The sequence below is a fragment of the Microdochium trichocladiopsis genome, assembly GCF_020744255.1.
Source record: "Microdochium trichocladiopsis strain MPI-CAGE-CH-0230 chromosome Unknown B0I36scaffold_9, whole genome shotgun sequence".
Classification (NCBI taxonomy): Eukaryota; Fungi; Ascomycota; class Sordariomycetes; order Xylariales; family Microdochiaceae; genus Microdochium; species Microdochium trichocladiopsis.
Window position 1 is genome coordinate 3013325 of NW_025763552.1, and position 21320 is coordinate 3034644.

Below are 21320 nucleotides of genomic sequence, written 5' to 3' on the forward strand. Positions count from 1 at the left end.
GGCGCAGGCATATTCTTTGATGTTGCACACTACTGGACAATGGTTCTCCCAGACACATCCTCCACCACACAAGCCAAGTACTCATGCTGCCGCCGTAGCCTCGTCTTCTGGACCCTCAGCCGGAAGCTCCAGCTCATCATTATCCGAAGACGTCCAAAGGGCCAGATTGTCACGAAGGAGTTGCATGACTAGTGTGCTGCCAGGATACGACTCCTCGGTCAAGGAGTCGAGCTCGTCAATGGCATCATCAAACGCCTGCTTGGCCAGATCGCAAGCAAGATCTGGCGAGTTCAGGATATCGTAGTAGAAGACGGAGAAATTGAGAGCCAAGCCCAGGCGCAAAGGATGAGTGGGAGTGAGCTCGGTGCGAGCAACATCGACGGCAGTCTAAAGTAGCAATTTAAGCTGATTGGCGTCTGACTCAACGAATCTCGAGCTCACCTTGTAGGCCATGTGGGCAGACGTGACGGCCACGTTGTGCTTCTCGCCCGACGCGAACTCGGCCAGATAACGACAGTAGTCACCCTTCCTAAACACGAGAAGTCAGTCCACGGACCATTAAGACTGGCGGTGAGAAGGTAGGTAAGATAGGCATGCATCTTGTGATAGAAAACCTTGGAGCCTCCTGTCGACGCGCTTGGAATCAGTCTCTCATCTAGCTCCTCTACCACATCCCGGCAGACCTTCTCCAGCTCGTCCTCAATCCTGTGGCGGTATTCGCGGATGGTAGAAATGTGCTTCCGGCTGCCCCTGGACTCCTTCTTTTGCTCGATCGCGGAGATGTTGCGCCAGCTGACACGGCGCGCGCCGATCACGTTCTTATAAGCAACACTCAAAAGATTCCGCTCATCGACGCTGAGCTCACCGCCCATCTTGACGATTTCCTTCAGATGGGTAACCATATCGTCGTAACGCTCAGCCTGCTCGCAGAGACGGGCGACGAAAGTCTGGCTGTGGCCGTGAAGTCAGCACCGAGGTTCTGGAGGAGCAGCCGGACATAACCAGACACATTCAACGCGAGGGTGGGCGGGTACAAACTTCGCACGCTGCTTGTTGGAGTTAGCGACGCTACTGGATCAAAAGACTTGACGAAGAGCGAGCCGATAGGGAGATCGCGTGCAATATTCGGTGGTGGGGTGCCACAGCGGCTAAGTAGGGGAAACTTGCTTCGGACGTCATTCTAACTTCGTGTCACCCGCGTAGCTGGAGAGAGTGCAGATTGGATCCGCGAGGATCAACGACAAAATAGTACTAGATTAGGGGGAAACGACGCAGCGATAAGGTTGACAAGAGAAGAGTGGCGAATCAAGATGGCTGGTCACGTCAAAGTAGTTCGCACGACGATAAGACGGAGGTTATTTTGGAGCACCCCTAGGGGAGCAGTGCCCTTTTCATTACGGGAGCAGTACACCCCCTGGTTTTAACACTAAGCAGCATCAGTGTCTAGGTCTGGGAAAGTTGCAACGGGATCTGACTCGCCGGCCCAAAGGGTCGTTGATGCTGAGGAAAATGCGTCCTCAACTGGTGGGACGTGTACGGGCTTACATATCGATGGGCGTGAGGATGGCATGGGTGAACGAGCAACAAACGGCACCGGCCAAAGCGTATCTTGAATATGGCGCAACATCGTCGAGTTTGGTCAATGATTTGATTATCGACGGCTTGGGTGTATGCTTGGGTATTTGTGCCACAGCAACAAGAGACGAAGACGACGGAGGCGAAACTGGTGAGCGTTCCATGGTGCTGTAGATGGCATCAGTGCCAAGAGACGGTTGCTGGCAGGTGCAAAAGGTGGGTTACTGCCCGGATAGGAGAGCTCTTTTGAATGTGGCATGATCAAATCCTTGGCGCTACATACCACAGTACCCTTGCAACCAACATACGTAGTATGTACGACCCCACAAGCTCCCCACTAACTTTAAGTTTTGTATGCAGAATTCGATGGTGCACTCGCCCGTGTGGTGCCCTCGCCCGTGAAATACGTTACCTAGTCCGGTTAATCAGTCCGGTTGAAATAACCTCTCCCCAACGCTGCTCCGCATCCCGTCTTCAATGCAAGTATCGTTCGATGTGCCCTAGGCCAGCCTGAGGCCACTTCCCCGTTGGCGAACACTGACACATTTTGCTTGGCACACACCCCACGAAATGAAACACGGGGATGAATCTTAATTGGGCGGAGTTGGAACAGATAAGAATCAAATCAAGACGATCCCACCCAGGGAAAGGTGAATACCTGTTCGCACTGTGGCGGGAGACTTCCAAATTGTCCTGAAAGCTCCGACGGGACCCACTGTCACTGTCGTTGGCATTCAAGCGCCACATCATATGATTCCCCATAACTCCATAGAACGCCTTCTGTTGACGGCTCTGGCGTTAAGGCATGACTGAGTCAACACGTTTTGGCAATGGCCAGGTTCCCTGGCCTGAAAGCGACTGCATCTCGATTGCTGCATGTCGTAAGCTGCTGTCCTATGATTGCGACAGGGGTCTGTCTGCAACCCCCACTCACCCGGAGGATGTCGACGGCAGACTGAACCATACTCAGGCATGTGAGGCCGTCGTCAAGGAACATGTTGCCGATGTTTCTGAGCACGGCAGTCTCGTCTGGCAGAAGATCTAAAGTCGTGATCTCCTCAAAGCCGCTGTCCGAGCAGCCGATCCATAGGACCTGTTGCTTCGATTCGCCGAGGCTCGGGATGAAGTCCCGGCGGAGGCACGGCCTTGTACCGTGGGGCGGAAATGATGTAGGGCAGAGTGGGGTTGAGAAAGAGTGGGCTGAAGGAAGGTTTGTGGAAGTGGATGCCGGCGAGTGTTCATCCAGGAAAATATTTTCAGCCGAAGAATGCCATGGCTGTGTGAAAGAAAGGGATCCAGGCACGCGTCGCCCTCAGGCGTTGGTCGATTTTGTGGGGGCATCCATGCACCTCCCTTATCTCCATGCGGGCCACGGACCATGTCTCTACCGACCCGCGCCGAACACCGGAAGACACAAATGCGCACTTTTCCCAATTCCTGTCCGTGAAAACATGTAAGCGGGCAACCGTACTGTATCGATTCTTGACTCCCCAACAACACTCCTCGTTTGTCCATATCTTTAGTCCTCCCTTCGTCGTGGCTCAGAAGGTGGAGCTTTCTGCGTTCCACCCTCTTCCCTGCCTGGCCTTTCACTCCCGACTAACTGGCCATTGGCGCAGCAGATCAACATTATCCACCCGACAAAATGTTCATCACCCGTGCGATTTCCCTCACGAACTTCGTTGTTGCCACGTCGGCATTGGGCTTTCAGGTGTGCGTACTGTACCCATGGCACAAACAACTCGACGATGATTTTGAGGCATTAAAAAAGGAACATCTGCGGGTTCTCGATAAAGTCAAAGGCACCGCTGAGAACGCCAGCGCTGAAAAACGCCAGGGAATCCGAGAGATGCTCGGCAGTCTTAGTAGATGGAGGTTGTGACGGCCCTGACGGCCCGTGATAGCATTATTTCATGGCCATGGTTTCTCGACGGCAATCGACGTATCTCGAGAAACGCGTTCAATTGCAGTGCGACGCGTTTTGAGCACCCATGGCGGCCGACTATCACCAACTGCAACATGTCGCTGCCAAACCCACCCCAGGGCGGCCCTGGAGGAGGTCCTCCAGCTTCGTCATGTGACGAGATTATGCAGTCGCTTCGTCAATTTGCGAAGGAGCATGGGCACCAATGATGCTTAACGCCACGCTTGGCAATCCGGCGGCATTTCCGTCACCCCTCCACTCCTCCGTACAAACGCGCGCCACCGTTTTGAGTTGATTCGACTGGCGGTGTGTTACGCAGCAATTGCCCAAACCTTGCGAGTGTGCTGTTCCCTTCGAGAGCCCCGAATTCGTCTTACAAATAAGATAGGGATGACCTTCTTTCTGTCTTCTTAGTTCTCATTCACTGCATCCATCACCATGTCGCCCTCTGCCGATTCCGGAGGCGTCCGTGCTCAGCCCCTAGGACGATAAGGCGGGAAACTTCTTCTTCGCCTGCACGTTTGCCGCCTGTCCATCATTCAGCCCGGTAGTGACCGTCACTACCAGGGGCAAGTTGGGGTAAGCCCATAGTCAAGGCTGAGTCAGCGGGCTGAGGGTTAGCTCGAGTGACGACCACTACCATGACAGTCATTACCAGGGGAAACAGGGGGTGCGCGCCCCCTGCCTCAAACCCCGGGACCTGGGGTAAGGACTAGGGGTTAAAGGGGGCTGCGCGAGAGGGAGTAATTGAGGGGAGAGAGTGAGAGAGGGAAGTAGGCGATACGTATTTCCTGGTTTGCAAAATACGCTAAACTGGTTGAGCTACAATACATTCGGCCGTGGCAATGACGACTATAAGCACCAGCTTATCGGCTATGGCAGTGCGCTACGAGTCTGACGGCGGCGTTACTGGGGGCCAGGTCGGTCTGCTAAGCTGGTCTGCGAGCACCGGCGGCGGCGGCGGGAGTAGCGGTGGTCCGGAGCACCGGGTCCTGATCTGCATGTCGTGTAGGGTCGGGATTCGGCCAGGCGACGGCGTACAGCTGCACTTCTGGCGGATCCACCGCCTAAAGGGCGAGGTGATGCGACAGATCCTCGATTACAGCTACACGGCCGAGCCGATCGCCAACCCACAGGCCGTCCCGGTACCCACCGACGGTTCGCCTTACGTGGAGCAGCTACCAATCATCGACGGCCTCAGCTGCTCGGACTGCCGCTTCCTTACGACGAGCCGGAAGCTGATCAGGGTCCACCGCTCGCAGTCAGGACACGACAGTACCTGGAAGGAGGTACGACTTCAGATCTTATCGCGAGGAAGCCGCGCTCGGTACTGGGTAGTCGAGCAAGTACAGGGTAGCATAGGACCTGACGGGACGACTAGCCTTAGGTCCACCGCCTCCGGCTCCCCTCAACGTCTGCTAGCAGACCGTCTTACGAGATACGAAGAAAGCCTGGCGGCCGAGCTAGAGGAGACGCGGCGGATAGTTGACAGCCGGCAAGGGCCTGACTTCGAGTCGACCTGGGTTCGCGAGATGGGCTGGGCGAGACACCTCGCCGGGAGCGACATGGGCGTGCACTTCCGGACGAGCTTGAGCGCCCTATCTGCTGCAGCGCGCGCCAAACTCCGGGGCGATGCAGAAATTATTGAACAGGACCGCCTCCTCCGGCTCGGGGCGAGCTTCGAACGGCTTATCGCGAAGGCTCTCGAGCGGACAGCGCAAGTGCCGAACGAGGTGCTCCGCTACCTAGCCAACTATCCGCTCGATAATAGGTGCGAAACGATCCCTGAAATGGCTGAAAAGGACGCTGCGCCAAGGCAGATTGGGGGCATGCCTGTTGGCAGATCCGGCTTTGCCCCTGCTCTTGCATGAGCTGAATGAGTGCTCCCAACCCTACTTCCTCGAGAGCCTGATGCTCATCTCTTTTCTTTGCACAAGGCTTCCTGCCTTTCATTCATCAGTCGATTTTGTATTTGGTGAACTTGGGTCAGAATAGATCAAGCAAGTCGTATCTGGCGGCGCTAAACGATTGGTTGCAAGCTGTCGCGTCTGGTGATGACCGAGGCCGACCTGGCCGCAGTTCGGCGCCTGGATGAGCTTGGTGGAAAGGGTGGTCACCAGTGTGCGCCACAATGGCAAGAAGAAACTCAGCTGAAAACCAGGGATGCATAGATTTATCTGGGTGCCATCGCTGCAGGGGGTCCAGGAACGGCGATGATCGGCGGGGTTCAATGCAACTGGTTCTGTGTGGTCCCTTGCATGAAGTTTACGCACGCGGGTCAATACCGCCTCGAATCTGCCAGCGCATTCATCCCCAGTCATCGCCTAAGATCGGGCAAAGGGCCGAAGCCACACGGCGCCGGCGGCTAATCTCTCGTTCCAGTCCCGCTGATAACACAGTAGCCTGCTTGCCCGTCCTGCACCTGCCATCTCAAGTCGTCGAGGGACCCTTGGCAATGCGGGAGGGAACGGCTGAGAAAGATGTCAAGATTTCTTGTGCCCATGAATCTTGAACGGACAATCCAAAGTGCATGACATCCGCCAGCTCTCAATTTCCAACCCACTTCATGCGATTTCCACACTCGCACCGAAGCTCAGAAGACGCGGGCTACGATGGCAGAGCGCTTCTAACCGGCGGATATCGCGGCAACTACAGCAATCCTTCAGTTCGAAGCTTGTCGAGCGACCGAAGACTCCATCGGCGCTAGAGCCACCCCTCCAGTTTGTCTCAGTTCATCACAAAGCTTGGGCGAATCTCCGCTAAACGCCGCTCGCGATGTCAACATCATCCGAAGAGCTTACCCCTTACCTAGGGCAAGTCGTCCCCTTCTCAGTAAATGCTGGCCTTCTCGCGCTCAGCTATATCGTCAGTCTCATCGGAGCCGGATCAACACTTGAGTTGATCAACCGGCGGACGTCTCGAAGAGGGCTTTACAACCAGTCAGTCTCTCCGTGCGCAAAGCTGCTATGGGATACTTCCGCTAATCCCAGGCCAGCATGCTTCTATGTGGCGCAGCCATCTCGATGGGAGGCATTGCGATCTGGTCCATGGTGCGCTGGGCTGTCTTCCGTCCTGAAGCTCGTTCATAAGTACTGACGTGTCCTCAGCATTTCGTAGGTAACAGAGCAGTCACTCTCCTCAATGGAGAGCCAGAGCTGCAAATAGCCTACTCGGTCCCTATCACGGCCCTCTCCTTCTTCGTGCCCATTGTCGTCCTCCTCGTCGCATTCCTCGCCGTGTCGACGACGAACAAGGTATACTGGTGGCGCATCGCCTTGTCGGGATGCCTATCCGGGTGCGCCATCTGCGGGATGCACTACCTCGGCAATGCATCCATCAACAACTACCGATGCATTTACGCCGTCGCCAACGTCGTGGGCGCCGCCGTGATCGCCGCCGCTGCGAGTACTGTCGCCCTAGCGCTATTCTTTGTGTTCAGAGTGGCATGGACGAACTCGCTGTGGAGGAGAGTGGGATGTGCAATCGTACTGGCTGGTGCAGTGTCGGGCATGCATTGGTGTGCCGCGATGGGCACGAGCTACGAGTTGCTGCGCTTAAACTTGAAGGAGAGTGGCTCTTCTCGGGATACAACCGTCATCCCGGTTATATGTCTCGTGAGTCTCAGCCCATTCCGCCAACTTGAAAGTGCTAACAGTCTTCCTCTGCAGTCAATTGGCGCCTGCTTCATCATGGCAGGCATAGCGATTTACTCGGCACGGATACGCAAGGGCTATGCAAGTAAGGCCCAGCGAATAGTTCTCGCTTCTGCAGTGTTCGACAAACGGGGGAGGATTCTAGTCACGCCCGATGGCGTGCTCCCCAGTGAAGAGATCACAGACTCTTTTCTCCAGAAGGTGGTGGAGTTGCCTTACTACCAATATAGTTGCAGATCGACTAACAGTGGCTTAGTCTCATGATGCTGTCTTCAGCACGGCACATCCGCTCTTTCACTGGATGTTCCGGGCATCTCGAGAGTGGTCAAGTCTCTTGCCCCTAATTGGGCGTATGAACAGTCATTTGGCCGGCCTTCCGCACAAACCAGGCAATAACAGAAGTGGGATAAAGTTGATTCATGAGGATGGCAAACTAGCAGACAACTACGATATTATATTCCGCGAGCTATTCTGCCTGGCTGCTGCTACACTGGCTGAGAAGATGCGAGAGAGTCTGACGGATGTGGGCATATTGTGGGATGAAATCTTCGCCACAGGTACGGCGTGCTGAAGTGTCCTGTTCATGGACAAGAATCGCTGATACTATATAGGAACACCCTGTCCCGCTTCCCGGGACGGCGACGATTTGGCTCAGAAGCGACAGGGTCCTCGCTCCCGGGAGTATGCTCCGGGATCCCTAATGATTCTGGTACGCCGGGTGGAAAGCCAGCGTCTTGTTGATAAGCTGGGAGCAATGGGATACCTCTTTGCAGAGGTGCGTCAGGTGTCGCACATTATCGGCACCCGGATGCAGATCAAGACTGCTAATCTCGAAGATAACCTACGGGTAATGTCCAACAGTTTACAGGACACGATGCTGGACCCTGGAATTCACCTCGGTCTCTTTGCTGTCCGAGCCCGACTAGACAACCGCGGATTCGACGTTCTAGTCAGAAAGGAGGCGCGCAACCTCCTCCCGACCACGAAGCTATCCTTGGAGCGGCTCGAGGAGTGGCAGGTGGTTTTCCTGCGCCGCCTGGAGGGTCTGAACTTTGCTGCTGCTGTGGAGAAACTAGACCGAATGAAAGGGGACTGTTCGCCACAGGAGGCACAGCTAGTACGCATCCTCCTGAACGCCATGAAAGTGTTCCGAAGCTCAATCAGCGATCCGGTTTTCGACACGGCAACTCTGTCGTCGACAATCGTTCGCGTACCCTGTCGTCCAGCCACTGATGTCGCTCGGCCGATGAACTGCTCCCTCCTCACATTCAGCATGGTGCTGCCAATCCACGCCGGACCCACTGTGCACAAGTTCAAGTTCATCCCCCTCCAGTTTTTCAAGACGCACCAGCTCGTATACAAGAACTCGCCGTGCCACGCTGCTTTCGCGCGGGACGTGCACCGCGAGATGTCATCTGTGCTGAACTCAGTGTCAGTCGGCCCTCCGCCACTCGTTCGCTCGGGGACGTCACCCCCCGCGCGCCGAATGATGTCGCCTTTCTCCAGACTCAGACGTCAACAAGGGAAGTACCGCTTCGGCGCCGTCGATGCGGCGGGCAACATCATCTCGACCAGTCAAGAGCGCCTTTCGACGACGATCTTCGACAAACTGAGCATCAAGAGCAGCCAGGAGCACGACCCAATGTCGCCAATGCTGCTGGGCGGAGAGAAACTGTCAGATGATGGGCAAGCGCTTCCGATGGGGTATCCTCAGCACCACCAGCAACTACGGCTCGGTGGGATCATGGTCTCGCAGGAGATTACTGTTGACGTTCAGGAAGTCAGCAGAGTTGAGCCGAGGAGTCTTCCGGCGGCATATACGCCCAGCGATCACCGACGGATTCCAACGGTGTTGGTACGGTGGAAGGGTAACCAGGGGGTGGCGGGTAAAGGCGACAGGACGAATCGTGAAAGTCTCGGGAGTGGTGGGGGACCCGGTGAGCAGGAGTCTGCTATCGAGATGAATGACGTGACTGGTGTTCTTCGTTTCGGGTCGTCGAATGTCGAAGTCAAGAAGGAGGATGAAGAGGTCACTTTCGTAGAGGAACTGTTTGCAGCCTGCATGGGTGAGATAGTGAAATAATGCCTAATACAGAAGCAACTAAAAATATCCGGACATCAGCTCGGCCTCTGAGTTGTACCGAATGACTCAGGCTCTGAGGAGGAGGGGGCGTCGTCGGTGGAGGCGTCTGTTAGGCTACGGTAAAGAACCTTGAGTGGTTGTCGGCCACGGCGTTCCTGTGTCTATGTTAATACGTTTCTGGGTTCGTTGATTCGAGGCTCCGCGATTGTCGGGTCTGTCGGCTGCTGCACCCATCACCGCTCTCGCGATTTGTTTTGCTTTTTTCTGCTGCAGGAGGTCTAGAATGTCGTTTCTGGCCCCGGTAGACGCCACTGGTCTACGGCTGAACTGGCGGGCGCGCAATATTGTCCGATCCTGTGCGTTAGCTTTATGTGTAGCTGCATGAGGCAATCCGAATTGGGCATTCAGCCCTTTTTGGCTCAAGCTCAACTTTTGTCGCCGGTGAGGTCGCTGACAGACTTCTTTGCCGGGTCGGATACCACTGGAGCTGGTGTGTCGCCCGCAACAGCAATGTACGTTGCCGGTCACCACCTCAGAGTTCCGGCGATCCTTTGCTCGACCCCGATGATGTTCACGACCCGGGCCATGACTGCCTTGATGGGCATGTAGCTGACGCCGTCTGGGACGAGAGTCAGCTCCGAGTGGTTGGAGGTCGTTGATTCTGGCGCATTACCCCAGTCATTAGTGGTGGCTTATGCTCCGTACGCTTAGTTTAAAATAATCGAGCTTGATGGCATCTGTGTCTCGGCATCACCTGAGAGTAGGGATTTTCTCCTTTGCAATATGGCCTTATTCATTGTGCAGTACTACATAGCTTGGCTTTCATGTGCTCTGAAGAAGACGAAATGTGTCTAGTCCAGTGGTACTTCTATCACCTGGATTATGGCGTCGTACCGATTCTTGCGGTTTGCTTATAGCCGAAAACCTCAGCCATTCTGCAGGAGATCTACAGGAGGAACCTCTTAGGAAGCCAGTTTGAGACGAGACAGTGGCAACAATCATTTGAGCGTCAACTTGCGGCCCAGATGATGCGAACTCCGCAGCGACAAGCGGCGAGTTCGTGTTCTAGAGTAACCATATAGACACTAGATTCTAGAAGATTCAACCTGCTGTCATCAATTTCCTTGTCAGCGCATGGCGCTCATTGATCGCTTGCAGTATGCAGCTGCGCCGAGATGCGGGCTTCAGGGCTTGGCGAGTTGTCATCAATTAATTAGCTACAGGCAAGTTCACCAGAAGCCGCATCCTGTCGTTTCAATCACGACCAGGCGATGCGCCAAGAAATTAAGACTTGTAATGCCGTGTCGTTATACCTACCTACCTGTAGGTACTTATGTAATCACTTGACCATGTTTGTACGGTTGCTGATCGTGCTGGGCGTGTCCCAGTCCCCGATATGCTATTTTTGGACGCCCTTTCAGTCCCGTTCTAGAAGGTGGTGGGCCCGCTGTTTCATGGGACGGGCTCTGGTTTACAGGCAACTCAAAGCCATAATTCAGAGACGGTTTAGGGTTTCCAGCATTCGGATTACCAATAGCGATTATTTAAGCAGAGCGCTACAGCCTTTTTAAAGTGTTAAGCTGTGCTTCCACACGCATGCATCAACGTCAATCCTTCGAGATCACACCAAGCTCTGTCCTTATCAACACATCTGATTCGCTAATGACAATGCCGGAGCGTCAGTATTCTCCAAACGAGGAGACCACCACCCGTAAATGGTTTGAGTCAGGTCAGAGCTTATTTGACAGGGTGAGCTTGCATGGAGTCTTACTTAAGTTCACGTTAGACTGACCTCCGGAATGGGCATAGTGGCTACTATCGCGTCAGAGAGCAGAGCCCGTACCTGGTGCGGTTGATGTCTGTGAAGCCTGCGGCGACAGTATCAACGCCCCAGAACAAGGACGCATTATTCTCGCTTGCAAGTGCTCATACCACCAGGATTGTTTTGAAGGCCTTAACGGAAATCCCCCCGGGGCAGGCTACAACTGTGAGGAACCCAGATTCTCAACATACGGTTATATATACTGGGACAAAGATCATCCTGAGATCTTTATTGATTTGGGGATCGATGAGTCCCTCCGGTGGGATCAACAGATAGAAGCAGATCCGCTTTGCCATTTACTCAAAGACGAAGAAGAGGCCTGTGCCATATGTAGGGATACTCTAGTCCCGAGAGAAGTCAATCTCCATACTACAGTTACCTCTTGCAAGCATTACTATCATGCTCGATGCTTGGAGGACTGGGCCCGAGTCTGCGAAAAGAATGAGAGCGACTTCTATTGCCCCCTATGTTACGCAGAAATTCGAGAATTGTGGTTGTTAGGGCGATGGGTCTCAAGGGATAATTGGGTGGACCATCTGGGCGCATTCGAAGGCTATTTCGCTCCAAAGGCTTTTATGTCCGGCCGACTCTACGGTACAGTCAGTCCAAACATATGTACCAGCCGATGCCACTAGCCACAGGTAGGCTTGAAAGCCGACGGGCCACAGCCACGGCAGCTCACTACATACACAGCCACGTCTTGACGTGTCACGAGGCGGTAGGAAGCAATGAGATAACGTGTTCAGAGATGCCGCCATGGAGATATCGCAGATGCCGCGAGAGCTGGCAAACTACGCGCACCAAGTGCTGCAGGTATGGCAGGCGGAGCAGTTGATCATAACCATGGCTTTTCAGCCCAGCACTGGGCGATCAGCATACCGAGGGGCGGGGTCTGTAACGGGATGAAACCTTCGCGTCTCTCCATACGGTGTGGACGATGGGTGACAGACACTCGCTCGTGGCGTGCTGCTGTGACGCTGCCTTAGAGGCCAGATTACGGAAAGACGAGGGCATAGCCATTTTCTGCTACCTCATCTATGAGTACAAGGTCAATCACCTACCTTCTTTTGATAAAAGGGGGGATGGACTCAGCAGGAGTGAGAAGATGTCAGCAGGGAGGTCAAGGCTGACTTAGAGAACGTCGCCACGAGCGCACGGCTATCATGAGGGATAAGCCAGACCGGCAGTTATCTTGCGGACCTGTTCCGCCCGGAGAGGACACTCTAGGCCTGCCTGTGTACATGACTACACTCGTTTGCCAAAAGTGTGCGACATCGTCTCATGTCAGGTCATTACTCATCGGATTATTCCCAACGCCACTTTGGCCGAGCTACGCCGCTAAGTGGGGCCTCCCAGTCTTGACCTCCACCGCCGCCGTCCGCCCCGGCTCCGCCCTTGCATGCGTGGTAACTTGCCCCGCCGCCGGCGATTCCACGACCCAGTACCGCGTGCGGTGCCTTGCCGACACTGCAGCCGCACCTGTTTCCAGTACGCGTGGCCTATGCCTGCCGAACACTCGCTGTGGCTGGGATCACGGCTGGCCGCCTCTCTAGCCCGGTACTTCTGAATCTCGTCCCGGCTTCTCGCGGAGCTGCGTGATAGCTGGACTGCCGTCCGCCGGGAGCTCTGCCTCGTATGGGTCCACGAGCCCTCCGAAGCCTTCTACTGCTGCTGCTGCCGCCGCCGCTGCTGCCGCCGCTGCTGGTTTGACCGCCCGTAGCTGGCCGCCCTTGAGCCAGTGCCTCTGTCGGTAGTTGGTAACCAGACCGCCTACGGCCGCTGGGATGCCCGCCTCACATAGCGTGCAGATCAGTACGCGGCTCGCCTTGTGGAGATATAGATCTGGCGTCGCTGTGGGCTCTGGCTCTGTCGTTGTCGTGGCTTTCGCGTCCTGCTCCTTCTGCGCGACGCTGCTTATGATCGCTGTCGTGATCGCCTCCCTGGCTGCTGCGGTCCATTGTGTTTATTGCCTGAACCTGCGATTCTCGGGGCTGCTTCTAAACTTCGACTCTTGCGTATATCTTGGTTAGAGACTATGAGCTGGTATCATAGTTCGCGCCCGCGCGCGTCCGTTTCATCCTCCTCCTCCCTTACACTCCCTCCCTTCACCCCCGGGCTAGTCCCATTACGCGTACGCGCTCATCTTGTTATTACCCGTCACTCGCTTTCCTTTTTGCTCCACCTGGACGCACGGGCTGGGCTGGGGGTTAAGGTTAGACCCCTGCTTGGGGTCGTGGGCGTCGTTCTGACAAGCTTGCCGCGCAGCCTGCTAAGGCTAATCAGATCAACTACCCCTGGCTCTTGATGATCTGCATTCTCTTCCGCTCGTAGCGTCTCGTAGCGACCCAGTTATCGACGAACATAGAGAAGAATACAACCAAGATGACGCCTGCGGCGACGAGAGGCCCCAGGATGGAGAAGACTGTGAAGCCGTACGGGACAGACTGGAAGGCGTCGCTGTTCTGGAGTTCCGTCGCAAGGCCGACTTGCATGGCCGTCAGGACAATGGCGATGTAGACGGTCGAGCTGGCCAGCCAGGCAAAGCTGTCGCCAAAGAAGGAGCCGTACCGGGTCCAGCGAGACATGTAGCGGCGAAGCGGGGTCTTCCAGAGGAAGTATATTTTGTTGAGCCGACTGAGGCGGAGCTCTCCGTAGTGGAAACGCGGATCGATCGAGGAATAGATGTGCTTCGTTCCCAGCACTTCCTTGACGACCGTCCTCCACGACTGCCACTGCACCTCTTGGGGCAGGAGGCACTTCTCCTTGGCGATGTGGAAGTCGCTCTCGTGGACATCGGCAAGTCGCCGCAGATCGAGCTCCGCGTCGACGCAGGTAACCATGGGGGAATGGGCAGGGGTCGTCAGGTCGTCCGCCGGGGTCCGGCTCAAAGCGGGCAGCAGGTCTACGAGACTGGTCTCGACGCGCCCCGCCGCGACCTTCCCCGCCGCAGTGTCGTGCTCTAAGGCTCGGTGGGTGAAGGGGGCCAACTGTTAGAGGCTGGTCAGCAACCGCGGGTCTCTGGACGGAAGCGAAAAGGTGGCCCACTTGGCTTGTTTGTACTGCCATCGTTGACGGAGACGTTTGATAATCGTGTTGCTCGATGGCAGGTCGGAGGCACGACTGCGAGTGAGAATCATCGCATGTGCATCTTCAGGCCAGCCATCGGGGACGGGCGGCTGACTTCTGATGTACTGGGCGTACACGTGCTCTTTTTGGACCCTGCAGGCCAGGTGCCAGGAACCAATCACCACGGCGTTGCTCCTCGTGTCGCCAACTGCGGCCCAAACAATACGATGACTGGGCACGAAGGAGCGCTATGTGGGACTGGCAGCCTGCTTGGTATTGAAGGTTCGCACCAGGGAACTCACGTTGAGACGCCCTCCTCTTTGTCCAACCGCATCGCAGCCTGCCCGCCACTATAGCACGCTCTTGGGCACTGCCATGCAACCAAGACGCAGTCTTCAGGCGCTGGTGGTGTTCAGAAGACTAGAAAAACTCGTCCCACCAGATCTCCGCCACGACTGTTCTGTAGCTATAGCAAGGTCATGTAGTGGTAAAGGGAACTTGGCGAGCGTGGTGCATTAAATGTTCGGATGGTTCCACACTCGGCCGACGTGAGAGCCAACTACCTGTCTGTTTTACTGTGAAAATCGTGCCTAGAACATTGAGCGCAATTGAGATGGAGTTGGGTCACCATAGCAACCTTATTCGTCCCTCGAAGCATCGCCTCCCGATTCCGCTTTGCGGATACCCTGCAGCGTGGAGAAAGTAATGTCCCGACGTTACCACAACCCAGGATCGTGCTTCCGGCCATCCGCGGAGGTCCCCCCTCGAGGATGTTCAGCCCAAAAAAAAAATTGAGACATGTAAAATTTCTCGTACTCGGTGATCTGCAAAGTTTCGGGGCTTCCGTGATCTGCAAAGTTCCGGGTAGCTCCCGCCTTGAAAGCTGCTACAGGCTCTACAATGTTGGGAAAGAGCCGTAAATGCTTGAGATGACTGAGTTCGTATGTGGCTGACTGCACTCCTTTCCAAGAAACCATTAACTCTCCGATACCCCTCATTTGTTGTTATCGTGACGGTCTCATTTAGCAGCAGCTGATGGATTAGATGGCACAGATCACGAAAATGAGAAGCAGGTGGTAGGCTTATGTCAGGCATTTAATATGAGTTTCCCCGCTTCCCCACCAATCTGCAATAACTTTATCTCAACGTCCCTCCGACGAAAAGGTGGCCAGTGACGAGTGCACAGCTGCCCATGGGGAAACCGACAACCAACTCTATCTTGCCCAACCTCCAAGCCCTACAGGCAATTAGATCAGCCTGGCGTTGCCGGAACCGCCGGCAAGTCCTTGGTTGTAACCCGCCGCCTCTCTTCCGCGACCTAAGAGCCTCTCTTTTCCACTGTCAAGCCCCGCCATCGGCCTGGCATTCCAGATGGCCTGGGTGTCCAAGGTGCACTTGGCCAGCTTGGCTGTGGTGCTGGCCTCCGTCATGCTGTCTCCCGTCGTTTTCGTTTTAAGGCTCTTTCGTCGTAATAGAGAGAGCCGTCCCGACGGACTCCAGGTCGTCTCTGACCCCAAGGATGCCAAATTCGAGTAAGACACGCTCCCGTCTTATCATCTAACGTCCCGCTAAGGTTGCCAGAATCGTCGCAGTCCACGGCCTCGGCGCTCACCCAGAGTACACATGGAGGTGCCAAGCTCCAGCCAATTCGACAGACGCAGCCAGCGTACAGCGCGTTCACCTGCTCAAAGACCTTCTGCTGCCCGACTTCCCGGCTGCCAGAATCCTAAGCTTTGCCCACAACTCAGACTGGCTCATTAATGCCCCCGTTAAAACGGCCCAGGAGATCGGCTACATGCTCCTGCAGCAGTTAAAATGCCACCGATCAAGGCATCCGGTACGATTTCGCGAATGCCTCTACATAGCATTGCTGACGCCTGTGCCAGCGCATTCCGATCATCTTCATCGGTCATAGCTTCGGTGGTATCATCATAAAAGAGGTATGCTAGCTCCCACTTAGCCTATTGCGCGCCTAGCTCTAATGATCTTTCTCAAGGCTTTGTGTCAGCCCGGCGACGACTCACAGGATATCGCTGACGATACATGTGGCATCGTTTTCCTCGGAACTCCTCATCAGGGCTCGCCAGTGTCTGTTTTCGGTGCTGCTGCGGCCTTCCTGACCGGCTTCCTAGGGTCTAAGAATACCCTTCTCCTTTCTCTGAGGAATCATCGTCTACAGCTCGCTGACCTAGAAATCCGCTTCCGACGCCGTATGAATCTTACAGAAAGCAGACGACAAAAAACCGAGATAGTCTCCTTCTGTGAGAGCATGGATACCTACTTGCTCGGATGGCTCTGGATTGGTCCAGTAAGTGCGGGTACAACGCATATCCGACGCTAGCTAACCTTGCTCGAGATTGTTACCCCCGATTCAGCACAAGGCTACGCGGCTCAGATCATTTCGATCGACACCGATCATTCTGGCCTCAACAAATGTAGCCGACGAGAAGATCAGCTGTACACTGAACTCAAGAAAGTGCTAGACAGACTTAAACCGTACGTAATTCCAGCTAATTTCTCTTGCAATTCCAGTTAACATTGCAGAAGCACTAGCGAGCCAACCTTGAACGCCAACCAGCGGTATGTTGTGGCGAATCTGAAGGTTGCAGAGGGCGCCACATTCGACTCGAAGACCGAGGAGCACGAGGCGAGATGCCTTGACGGCACCCGTACCGGAGTCCTCCAACAGATTTACAAATGGGCGAACGACAGGGAAGGAAAATGCATATACTGGCTGCAGGGCCAGGCTGGCACCGGCAAGTCCACGATTTCTCGCACGGTAGCGCACGAATTCGCCGCTCGCGAACGTCTTGGCGCCAGCTTCTTCTTCAAGAGAGGCGAAGGCGACCGCGGTGGAGCTTCCCGCTTCTTCACCACGGTCGCTGCGCAGCTCGCTTGTCGCATTCCTTCCATGGCGGAGCACATGCGAAACGCAATCGAGGCCGATCCCAGCATCAACGAAAAGTCGATAAGAGACCAGTTCAAGAAGCTCCTTCTGGAACCCTTGAGGGGGGCTCTAGATTCGCAGACTCCTTTGAGGACAATGGTCGTCTTGATAGACGCACTTGACGAGTGCGACCAAGAGAGACAGGGGAGAGATGTTACAAATATCATTGGCCTCTTGCCAGAAGCAAAGCTGCTCTCCGTCCGCCTGAGATTCTTCGTCACAAGCAGGCCTGAGCTGCCTATTCGGCTCGGATTTAAGGACATCAGTGGCAGTTACGAGGATCTGATTCTCCACCAGATCCCCCAGCCCGATATCGAGCACGACATCACCGCATTCCTGGAGCACGAATTCACCGAGATCCGGAAGTGTTATAATAAATCTGTCACGCCAAACCGGCAGCTACCTCCCAATTGGCCTGGCGCAGCAACCGTTCAGAAGTTGGTTGATATGGCTATCCCCTTATTCATCGTCGCCGCGACCGTTTGCCGCTTCATCCAAAATCGAAACATTGGTGGCCCGAAGGAACAGCTGGCAAAAATCCTGGAGTACCAGGCAAGCCGGAAATCTAATTTGGACGCAATCTATCTCCCTGTACTGGAACAGTTGCTGGTGGGGCTCCCCGAATCGGAGAAGTGCCAAGTGACAGAAAGATTCAAACAGTTCATCGGCTCCATCGTCCTCCTGGCCCACCCTCTTTCGACATCTTCTCTCGCACGCCTTCTAGCGGTTCCTCTTGACGCCATCGAATATCAACTAGACCTACTCCACTCCGTTCTGAGCATCCCATCAGACTCGGGGATGCCGGTACGGCTACTCCACCTATCCTTCCGCGACTTCCTCGTTGATCCTGAGAAGGGTAAAGAACAAGACAAATACCCCTTCTGGGTCGACGGACGGCAAGCCCATGAGCGGCTGGCGACCCAGTGCCTACAGCTGCTATCGACAGGCGATACCCTCAAGAGAGACATCTGCGGTCTGCGCCTGGCAGGAACGCGCCGGTCTGAAGTCAAGCAGCGGATTATCGACGACGGCCTGCCGCCTGAGGTCCAGTACGCCTGTCGGTATTGGACCTACCACTGGAAGGAGAGCAAGTGTAGGATTCGGGACGGCGACCTCGCCGACCGTTTTCTGACCGACCACCTCCTTCACTGGCTCGAAGCGTTAGGCCTTTTGGGGCGGGTCTCGGAGAGTATCGGTATGGTGGATGATTTGCTAGGTTTACTCGATGTGCGTTCTCCTACTACCTTTCCGGTTTAGTTGCGTAACGTCCTGACTTTTATATAGCGGGAAAAGAGCAGCAACATCTTCGCGTTTCTGATTGATACGCGGCGGGTAATTCTGAATCATTGCTCTGTTATCGATGCATCGCCTCTTCAAGTCTACTCTTCGGCTATCGTGTTCGCACCACAGCAAAGCGTCGTCCGGAAGAGGTTCCGAAACCAATTTCCGGCTTGGCTTTCTCTGCCGCCGCAAGTAGATTCGGATTGGGGCGCCTGCACGGCAACGCTCGAGGGCCATAGCGACTCGGTCTCGTCGGTCGTATTCTCGCACGACGCAACGAAGCTGGCATCAGCATCTGACGACAAGACCATCAAGCTCTGGGATGTGGCAACGGGCGCCTGCAAGGCGACAGCGACACTCGATGTCAGCACATATATTACTCACCTTGCCTTTGGCGCAACTGGCTCCTCCCTCTCCACAAGCATCGGCACTTTTACTTTAAGCAGTGCATCCCCGTTAGCGTCATCGCCTTCGCCGTTGTTGATTTCGGCGACGCCGACGACAGTACCATCGGTATCAACTCCTCTCCCACAATTTGTCGATCGCCGGGGCGTCGGGCTCAGCAAGGACCGCACGTGGGTCACTTGGAACTCGCACCAGGTCCTATGGCTACCCCAAGCGTACCGACCGGGAAGTTCTTCTGTAGTAGAATCGACGCTGGCCATAGGATGTCCGTCAGGACGAGTAATCTTCGTAGCGATCTCACCTGGCCAAGATCATTGTATATAGCACTTTCCCTGCAGCCATTTCGAACAATACAAAGCAGTGAAGTCATAAGTGGCGGCTAGCCTATCGTTCGATTAAGTATCTCTCTTTCTCGTCGACCAGTGGTACATAAATATACGCTATTTGCTCTCACTGGCGTCAGCAGTCACGTCAGAACCTGCTCAAATGGATCTAAGTATCGCCCAGGGTCATGATCAAGATCGTATTCGAAGTCGCCACCGGCCAGCGGAGCCCAGATGGTACACACCTCCGACCGGACGGTCAGTGGATCTCTCGACGAAGAGGATGTGGGGCCATCGTTGGGCTGGTAGCCTCTCTGCTCAGCCTTTATCGGACTGGATATGCCAGCCAGCGAATCAGGTTGCGTGCTAATCATCTTGGATGAGGACTCTAGCTTCTTGAGGCCCTTAGCCTGATCGGTTGGTTAAACTGCTGTCTTCTCTATCTCTTATCTCTTACTTCTTTTCATAGCGTGCCACCAGAAGGGTGCGGGAGGCCACGCAATCTTATACTCGGTTTAACTGTTCCAGCGCCTTCCATTGTCTCTCGCCACCGACAGACCTACATAAACCGGTGTGCCACTTAGGTAAGCCATGCTGACAAAAGGTAGAGTACTGTACAGTACTTTAGGCCGTGGGAACAGCACGGTGTAAGCGCCAAGGGGCCCTAAAGCGCGACCCCTGATATTAAAACATTGATGCAAAAGCGGAAGCCGATTTCGCTAGTGACTGTAACAAATTAAGCAAACGCGCTGTAGAAACAGTCCTTCTGAAGCTGCATCGTCCCTACGGCCGGTTAAGGGTAGTGCTCAGCATGTACATAGGAAATAAGCGTATTCCTTTAGGTCTTAAAACCCCGTGTGTAGGTACTTTCTATTGGGGCTAGGTGTGACGACCAGCCAACAGGGGACGGTTGTTTGTCCTTAGCACAAACAATGCGGTCGTAGGTTCAGGTCGTGGACAAAGGCGGGACCAGCGGAGGCCTAGTTGTGACTGCCGCACCAACAGGGGACGATTGTTTGGGCAGAACAAGGAACCAGGCCGCAGGGTCAGGCCGCGGACAAGGGCGGACGGCAGTCACATGTTTCTTACGTAATCACGATAAGGATACCACCGGTCGTGCATGAAATGCATGACCGTCGGGGCCGCCAAGACTGAAGGTCACCAACCAACAGGAATGACCATCGCCAGCAGTCAGGCATGACCATGCACGACCATCCCGAGAGGCATTGATGAAGGACAAATACATAGAATAAGGATCTCCTAGAACAGACTGTCACTGCCTTTGTACTTCAGCAATCAATCTAAGTATCATTCTAACCCTACACTTGACCTAGTCACTCAATTGTTCGAGAGTGAAATCTCTTCCAAGAGACACGACAAACCCCAAGAGAAACGACAGCAGGAGTTAGTAACATTGCAAAGGCTTACCAATCTTTCAGAACAGCAACACCAGCGCCCTGCCAGACGGCTGACCCCGGAGGCAGGATCGTGACACGCCTTTCCAAGGTGTAGGAGTCTAGTAGGCGGGTTCGAAGGGATATCTATAAGGGCTACTAGTACCGCATAGTTGGTATCCTCGAAGACCTGCGGCCATCCCGTCTGGTCAAGCCATGGCTTGCTCTGAGAGATAGCAGTCCGTCTATTATTTGGGTCTTTCCTTGCCGTGTCAAAGTCCGAGACAATAGGCTTTCTAGGCGTCTGGAGAGAATGCCGTTTAGCTACACGGCCGGGCACTGACCGGACTGTACTCCCATCTGCACCAGTAACGGTCCAATATCGTCGATCAGGCCCGCCCGCCCAAGACTGTAGGTAGACGTCGTCGTAGAGAAGGCTAATTCGCGGCCGGGTCGCGGTTTCCCCGTGAAGGTTGTTATGAGAGAGGTGCCTTGTAAGCTCGTGGAAGCTAGTCGTAAAGAAGACGCACTTGCGGTAGCTGAAGCTATTATAGGTCTGGAGATCCGGATGGGGTTTGGAAGCACAAGGCGGCAGAGCTGCATCTGTAGGTTTGCGAAAGCCTTGAGAGTAGTTATCGCGTATATGCTCCGTAAGGCCTAACCGGTCGGCTAGCGGAACGCTATGCTTATTCTAGAGGTGTGCAGTCACTTGGGCTCCATCTGGTGAGATAGCGTGTCGGCACTCGATTCGACGGCAGATGAGAACGTGGTATTCTAGATCGGCGGAGAGTTGTAGGTACGTGAATACCTGGTCGGGACTACTATCGTCCTCCGCCCTCGTGGCTGG

At 54.8% G+C, this 21320-nt stretch overlaps 6 protein-coding genes across 6 annotated transcripts; 4 read left to right on the forward strand and 2 right to left on the reverse strand.

The window, feature by feature from the left end:
- Nucleotides 1–35: 35 nt before the first annotated feature.
- Nucleotides 36–1197, reverse strand: B0I36DRAFT_167493 (14-3-3 domain-containing protein). The gene is made up of 4 exons (XM_046148742.1): nt 1168–1197; nt 598–1046; nt 442–529; nt 36–387 (listed from the first exon to the last, which is right to left on the reverse strand). Exons 2-4 carry the CDS (start codon nt 900–902, stop codon nt 82–84), a joined length of 699 nt encoding a protein of 232 aa, XP_046008842.1. The 5' UTR covers nt 903–1046; nt 1168–1197; the 3' UTR covers nt 36–81.
- A 2023-nt stretch (nt 1198–3220) lies between these two features.
- On the forward strand, nt 3221–3457 carry B0I36DRAFT_250743 (uncharacterized protein; the record flags this gene model as incomplete). The annotated part of the gene is made up of 1 exon (XM_046150562.1): nt 3221–3457. The coding sequence occupies one exon, from the start codon at nt 3221–3223 to the stop codon at nt 3455–3457; it is 237 nt and encodes a 78-aa protein (XP_046008843.1).
- A 1022-nt stretch (nt 3458–4479) lies between these two features.
- On the forward strand, nt 4480–5067 carry B0I36DRAFT_230440 (uncharacterized protein; the record flags this gene model as incomplete). Its single annotated transcript, XM_046149129.1, has 1 exon — nt 4480–5067. A coding segment is annotated over one exon (588 nt), but the record flags the coding sequence as incomplete, so codon positions are not given.
- Nucleotides 5068–5790: 723 nt separating this feature from the next.
- Nucleotides 5791–9301, forward strand: B0I36DRAFT_332996 (uncharacterized protein). Its single transcript, XM_046155163.1, has 7 exons — nt 5791–6312; nt 6370–6438; nt 6495–6549; nt 6607–7113; nt 7168–7353; nt 7409–7709; nt 7764–9301. Exons 1-7 carry the CDS (start codon nt 6275–6277, stop codon nt 9233–9235), a joined length of 2628 nt encoding a protein of 875 aa, XP_046008845.1. The 5' UTR covers nt 5791–6274; the 3' UTR covers nt 9236–9301.
- Nucleotides 9302–13291: 3990 nt separating this feature from the next.
- B0I36DRAFT_417557 (uncharacterized protein) lies at nt 13292–13897 on the reverse strand (the record flags this gene model as incomplete). The annotated part of the gene is made up of 1 exon (XM_046162120.1): nt 13292–13897. The coding sequence occupies one exon, from the start codon at nt 13895–13897 to the stop codon at nt 13346–13348; it is 552 nt and encodes a 183-aa protein (XP_046008846.1). The 3' UTR covers nt 13292–13345.
- Nucleotides 13898–15494: 1597 nt separating this feature from the next.
- B0I36DRAFT_251348 (uncharacterized protein) lies at nt 15495–19080 on the forward strand (the record flags this gene model as incomplete). Its single annotated transcript, XM_046150608.1, has 7 exons — nt 15495–15655; nt 15705–15960; nt 16010–16063; nt 16120–16431; nt 16480–16619; nt 16671–18297; nt 18355–19080. 7 exons carry the CDS (start codon nt 15495–15497, stop codon nt 19078–19080), a joined length of 3276 nt encoding a protein of 1091 aa, XP_046008847.1.
- Between the last annotated feature and the right edge of the window lie 2240 nt (nt 19081–21320).